Source organism: Scyliorhinus canicula, chromosome 8 (genome assembly GCF_902713615.1).
Source record: "Scyliorhinus canicula chromosome 8, sScyCan1.1, whole genome shotgun sequence".
Lineage (NCBI taxonomy): Eukaryota > Metazoa > Chordata > Chondrichthyes > Carcharhiniformes > Scyliorhinidae > Scyliorhinus > Scyliorhinus canicula.
This window is the reverse complement of record NC_052153.1, coordinates 8,080,441-8,087,663: the sequence shown is the minus strand read 5'-3', so window position 1 is coordinate 8,087,663 and position 7,223 is coordinate 8,080,441. Positions and strand designations below refer to the sequence as shown.

General features: G+C 48.9%; 1 protein-coding gene across 1 annotated transcript; it reads left to right on the top strand.

The window, feature by feature from the left end:
- Window positions 1-5,260: 5,260 nt before the first annotated feature.
- LOC119970096 (actin-like protein 7B) lies at window positions 5,261-6,823 on the top strand. The gene has a single exon (XM_038804113.1). The coding sequence runs from the start codon at window positions 5,413-5,415 to the stop codon at window positions 6,652-6,654; it is 1,242 nt and encodes a 413-aa protein (XP_038660041.1). The 5' UTR covers window positions 5,261-5,412; the 3' UTR covers window positions 6,655-6,823.
- Window positions 6,824-7,223: the final 400 nt, after the last annotated feature.

Below are 7,223 nucleotides of genomic sequence, written 5' to 3'. Positions count from 1 at the left end.
CAGCTCTTTGGTGATTTCATATCAGCCTTAAGGTGTAGGTCAAATTGATTTAAGGCAAAGTTTGGTAATTCCTTGGTCTTGGCATTCCATGAGGGTTCTTTTGCCTGTCTGGATGTGCCTTTCTATAAAGCCATCTCCTCTTGGATAATGTAGTGACATGGTAATGATGTTGAACCCATTCTATTCAGCGGAGATGAATTGAGTTCTATTGCCATGTATTCTGAGTCTCTTGCTCAGTGAACAGAACTCATACCGCTGATCTGATTGCTGCAGCTCTCAAATCTTTCACATTTCAGATAAAAGAAAACTTTGCGTCGGAGTCTGCAACTGTGAGATACTCCCGATGATTTGTGAATAAATCGGTTCCCACAGCATGTCACCGTCTGGGTGCTGCTTCAGTAGCTTTCACCTCCTCTTTCTGTTGTGTATTTCTGAACTGCTGCCTATCATTGCATGTGGACACCGTTCTCCCAACGCCTTTATCGATGCCTATCCAGAATACAGCTGATCTGTATCTTGAGCTTACACTTCTGCATTCCCAGGTGGCCTACTTGTATCTGTAATTGTTACAGTGTAGGCTCAGTGGATGGTTCAATTATCATTTTATTTAGGTGTACATAGGGAGAGAACCCACATTCACAGAGTTGCAGGAGGAACTCTGGGAATTGCATTCCACGCTACAATAGTTACACTTGCAAACTCAGGGCATTGCTCCCAGTTACGGACATAGTGCCCATCGTCATGAACACGAATCACAGGCTTTCTGCATGACAGTGTACATCCTATTGGTTCCTCCCTTGGAACATCCTGTGCAACCATAAATGTTTCCCTCACTCAACTGACATTTGCTCTAGGAACATTTTTACTTTCTTCCCAGTTTCTGCTTGATCTATTAAAGTTACCTAGTATCAACACAATATCTATATACTAGATTACTGCTATTCCAAACTGTATTATCTTCCGGATAATTTTGGATATGATAATTTTGGATCCAGTTAGCAGGAAACCATCTTCTAGATGTCACTTTTGATAAACCAGTACTGCCATATTGTTGGCTCACTTTTTAGAAATATTTTCCAATTATGGGCAATTTAGCGTGGCCAATCCACCTAACCTGCACATCTTTGGGTAGTGGGGGTGGGGCTCACACAGACATGGGGAGAATGTGCAAACTCCACACGGACAGTGGTCTGGGGCCGGGATTGAACCCGGGTCCTTGGCGCCTTGAGGAGCAGCACTAGCCACTGCGCCACCTTGCTGCCCACCTGGATCACTTGTTGAGAGCATTTTTAATTCTTCTTTGCTGGTCTCCACTATAATTTGACAGTTTTGGGCGGAGCTATGTTCACTAGATGTTGGATCTTATATCTCTTGGTCCACCGTGTTAAACTTCATCTCTTTGCAAATGTCCACCCCAGGATAGCAGGACCATCTGTTTCAGTGACATTGAATATACAGTTAACATCTTTTTTTCTGTGTGGACCCCTGAATTGGGTTTTTCCTAGCTGTCAAATTTCAATTCAACTGTATGCCATTAGCACAACATGGCTCCATTTCAGAGCAACGTGCCTTGATTAACCACTTTCTTTAAATTTTTCAGGACATGTCTACTGATACAGTCTGAATGGGATGATGCTCTCCAGTAATCAATCTTCAGATTTATGGTGGTGGGCTTCCTTTTCACTCTCTTTAGTGATCTGAATGGTTGTGTTTATTTCTTTTTTCTGCATCCAGACATTTCATGGTTCTAATGTCTACTACGTCCTCAGAATTACTGTCACCTCCCAGGATGTGGATGTTTTAGTTCCTTTTACTTCTCATTTGTCTTGTTGCTCCTTTGCAGATCACTCAATTACCCTTTTGTTTCTTTGCTCTGCTCATCTTTTTCCAGTGATTTGACTTTCCACAAACTCTGCAGTTCATCTATACGTGGACCATTTCCTTCTGTGTGAGATCTCATGTTGTTGTCCACAGCTCTTGCACATCTTTGTCTGGTGTGCACTCTTTTGTCACCGTATCACTACTTCAACCATGTTGCCTTTCTACACTTAATTGAAAAGCTAGCTGTTTGGCTATTCAGCGTCCTCACCTGTCTACTGGCAATCTTAATAGTTCTCTGGCAGTGAGTACAGCCTGCAATATGGTACGTTTGTCCTTTCCACTTAAATCTTTTTGCACTTCAGGTTGTGCGGAGCCCCAAATGAGTGGATAGAGCAGCCTTTCATCGTGTGTCCTTAAACATACATTTTTTGCTGGCATTTTTCAATCTAAGAAATTATCAACAGGCTCACCTAATTCCTACCTCAGGACTTGAAATTCATATCGGTTGATCCAATGGTTTAATTTTGTTTGGAGATGTGTGCTTTCAAAAGATTTTTTGAGTCATTTCTATCACCCCCCACTCAACTCCCAGTTATTAAACAAATTTAACCCTTTCTCGCCTAACCGCGAAAAGTAGCTAACCTTTTCCTCTTCACTAATATCATTTCGCAAGCACTGAATACCAGTCTGCACTTTAGTTTTGAACTTCCTAAGATGCCCCTAGAATATCATCAGCTTCTCAATTAATTGTGGGCTGGCAGCACAATGGTTAGCACTGTTGCTTCACAGCACTTAGGGACCTGGGGTTCGATTCCCGGCTGGTCACTGTCTCTGCAGAGTCTCCACATTCTCCCCGTGTCTGCGTGAGTTTCCTCCGGGTGCTTCGGTTTCCTCCCACAAGTCCCTAAAGATGCACTGTTCGGTGATTTGGACATTCTAAATTTTCCTTGTGTACCCAACAGGCGCCAGAGTATGGAGACTAGGAGATTTTCACAGTAACTTTATTGCAGTGTTAATGTAAGCCTACTTGTGACACTAATAAAGATTATATTGATTAGTATTATTGCTGCAGTAGCAGCCATTTTGTTTTTTTGCATAGTTCACTCAGTTTTTCCCTCTGCCACAAATCTGGGCTGTAATTGGATTCGGCATTAAATGAAAATGTTTGGGTTTTTACTCACTGAGAGTCCCTGCCCCCGTGTTATGGCTTCTGGTTCCCAGAACTCTAAATAATCGCAGCTTTAGACCAAAAATGCTGGAGCTTCAGCGAGTGTATTTGTTGCATCTTCCCATGAAGCTGGCAAACTGATACAGTATTCCTCAACAAATAACTGCAGTGCAGCAGTAAAATGTGGCACCCTGAGATAGGTCTTCACAAAACAATTAGTTCCTAGCTCTTTACGAATAATAGTATAACAGGGACTAAAGAAAATGATCATCACAATAGGTATTTAATGGGAGACAATTTCTACTCATCCAATACTGGATGTCGAACAATGGAATTATTGCACACATTAAATAATCACTAGCCTGGACAGTTCTGTACCACAAAACACAGCACAATTAATCCATTGGGGAGTTGTAATATTGTGCGGTTGCATAGAATAACTAGAGTTAGTTAGCATTTTACCCTCATCCAGGAAATGGATCTCACTGCAAGGGGGTAAAGTTAACAATTCCAAAATTTGAATTAAAAAAAAAATCTGGAATTGAAAGTCTAGTGATGACCATAAAACCATTGTTGATTGTTGTTATGGGTGACACGGTTAGCACACCAGGTGTTCGATTCCTGGCTTTGGTCACTGCCTGTGCGGAGTTCTCCCTGTTGTCATGTGAGAGTACCTTTAAGAAATGGGTGTTTATCAGTGATGTGAGAGTGTGGGGGGAGCTGGGCTGACTGTCAGCTTTTTACTTTAATTTTAGGCTGTTTGCTGCAGGGTGTGTTTTAGTTTCATTTTCAGTGTTGGAGCTGAAGCCAGACAGAGCAGATGTACTGTTGATCTCTCTGCCATGAAAGACTATCTCTTGATCATTTGGTGAATTCAGAATTATAAATGTTCTCAGTAGTAAATGTAAACCTAATGTGCTTCTGGTAAAAGATATTTATTTTGTCTTCTGGATGGTGTGTGGGAAGTTATTAATAATTACTTAGTGTTGTATTCTTTGGGGGTTGTATTTGAATTAATGGTTGCTAAGATGTTCACTGTATGTTTTAAAAAGGTTAACTTGAGTTCATAAAGTTTTGCTTTAAAAAATACTTTTCCATTTCTGCTGTACCACACCTGTAGTGTGGGCCGTGTGCTCCCCATACAACAATCTATTAAAAGTTGTGGGTCAGGGGAACTCCATGATACACTTTGGTGTTCTCTAAACCCTGGCCCATAATACTGTGTCTGTGTGGGATTCCTCTGGGCGATCCAGTTTCCTCCACAAGTTCCGAAAAACATGCTTGTTAGGTGAATTGGACATTCTGAATTCTCCCTCTGTGCACCCGGACGGGTGCCGGCGTGTGGTGACGAGAGGATTTTCGCAGTAACTTCATTGCAGTGTTAATGTAAGCCTACTTGTGACCTAATAAAGATTATTAAAAACTCATCCGGTTCACTAACATCCTTGAGGGCGGGAACTCTGTCAGCCTCACTTGGTTTGGCCTACACGGGACTCCAGAACCCCAGCTATGTGTTGACCATTAAATGCTCTCGGGGCTGGACACAAATGCTGGCCGGTCCACATCCCTTGATCTCAAGGGATTTATCTCAAAAAGCCTTGCATTTATCTCAACCTGAACAACTGGCATCAAACAAAATTGATGCATTTGCCTTCCATAATGACATAACTTGAGTTGATCGCTCAATTCCTCCATTGCAATAGGATGGTCTGTGGTTGTTTTAGGATGTGGAGGCGACTGGGTTGGACTAAGGTAGGTAGAGTAAGAACTCTGACAGCACCAGGATAAAAGTCCAACCGGTTTATTTGGAATCACTAGCTTTCCGACCCGGGCACGTTCACCAGTCGAAAAGGAGCTGCTTTCCAAAAGCTAGTGATTCCGAGTAAATGAGTTGGGTTTCCTTTTGGACAAGGGGCCAGGTGGCCTGCCCATGCCATCAGGGGGAATGGCTGAATTATACATCTAAAGGTCCATTATTGAACCGTATCCTCTGAGGCCAGTTTGAGATGGAGGAGAGAATGTGAAGATTGTATTCTCTGGTTTGCAGAAGGCTGGGGGGCTGCAGCCCTCGTTGACCCACATGTCTGGGGCATGTGCCCCCTTGAAACGTTGCACATATTTGGGGGTGAGGGGGATTTAAAGCCGGGCGTCACTGTGCCCGCCGCTCGTCACTGAGGGGGCGGCTGTGAGGGGAGAGGTGACCCGCCAATAGCCCAGTGTCCGGTCGCCCTGGTGACAGCGGCGGGCCGCTTACAAAAAGGTTAGCGGCGGGCGGCCCGGGCCCATTGCGTGTCTCTCGCCGGCCGTCCGGTGTGTGTGTGGAAGTGTGGGAGTGGGCTGAGGGAAGGGCGGGCAGGCTGGAACCCAGGACGCGCGCCGCGGGCGAGGAGGAGGGGGAGGAGGAGAGGAGGTCCCGGAGGAGGATGGTGACCAGGCCGCCGGGCCAGCCGGTCAGGAAGGCGGGCACGGGCACCCCGCCGCCCGCCAAGCCGCACAAGTCGACCTCGCGGCTGTCGCAGGGCGGGCGCTCGGCCCGCGGCGGCGGCAAGGTGCTGAAGGAGATCCGCTCGGTGATGATCGACATGGGCACGGGCTACTGCAAGGTGGGCTACGCCGGGCAGCCGCGGCCGGCCGCCGTCCTCTCCTCGGTGGTGGGCCGCCCGCTGCAGATGAGCGCCAAGACGGGCGACAACCGCCAGGAGAACTACGTGGGCGACGAGCTGGCGCGCTCGGAGCAGCCGCTCAAGCTGATCAACCCGCTGCGCCACGGCATCGTGGTGGACTGGGAGGCGGTGGAGGCCATCTGGGCCCACCTCTTCGAGTCCGTCATGCGCATCGCGCCCGAGGAGCACGCCATCATGCTGGCCGACCCGCCGCTCAGCCCCACCACCAACCGCGAGAAGATGGCCGAGCTGCTCTTCGAGACCTTCAGCGTGCCCGCCATGCACATCGCCTACCAGTCCATCCTGAGCCTGTACTCGTACGGCCGCACCACCGGCCTGGTGCTGGAGTGCGGCCACGGCGTCACGCACGCCGTGCCCGTGCACGAGGGCTACAACATGCCGCACGTGACCGGGCGCGCCGACTACGGCGGCGCCGACCTGAACGACTACCTGCTGCGCATGCTCAACGAGGCCGGCCACCGCTTCACCGACAGGGGGCTCCACATCGTGGAGGACATCAAGAAGAAGTGCTGCTACACGGCGCTCAACTTCGAGCGCGACCTGGCGCTCGACGCCAACGACTGCCTGGTGGAGTACGAGCTGCCCGACGGCCACCTCATCGCCGTGGGCAAGGAGCGCTTCCGCTGCCCCGAGGCCCTCTTCAACCCCTCGCTGCTGGGCTCCAAGGAGCCGGGCGTCCACTCGCTGGCGCTGCACAGCCTCGACCTGTGCGACAGCAACCTCAAGTACGAGATGTACCACAACATCCTGCTGTGCGGCGGCTCCACCCTCTTCGACGGCTTCACCGAGCGCCTGCAGCGGGAGATGACCAAGATGGAGCAGGGCATGAACCCCACCGTGCACGCCATCCCCGAGCGCCGCTACTCGGTGTGGCTGGGCGGCTCCATCATGGCCTCCCTCAAGTCCTTCCAGCAGCTCTGGGTCCGCAAGAGGGACTACGACGAGCGGGGGCCTTTCGTTATCTACCGCAAGTGTTTTTGAAGGCTTTATCTCTTCTCTCCCCCCCCCCCCCCCCCCCCCCCATCCACCCCATAGTTTAATCGTTCCCTACTTTATAACACATCAAATTTATCACCATCACTTCTACTACCCCATCACCCCCCCCGCAACATTTAACTGTCATTAGCTGTAATAAAGCATTTCCAAACCAGCTCTTGGGTCTGTTTTCTTGGGGACCTGTCCTTCCTCCCTGGCGAGTTTTACCCTCTGTGCGCTCAGACCTGGCGTAGAAGGGACGGCGCGGCGGCGCAGTGATTAGCGCTGCTGCCTCGTGGCGCCGAGGACCCCTGGTTCGATCCCCGGGTCGCTTGCGCATGTTGGGAGTCTGCACGTTCTTCCCCCCGTGTCTGCGTGGGTTTCCTCCCACAAGTCCCGAAAGACGTGCTTGTTAGGTGAATTGGACGTTCTGAATTCTCCCTCAGTGTACCTGAACAGGCGCCAGAGTGTGGCAACTAAGGGATTTTCACAGTAACTTCATTGCAGTGTTAATGTAAGCCTACTTGTGACACTAAAGATTATTATTATTAAAGGTGGATTAGCCATGCTAAATT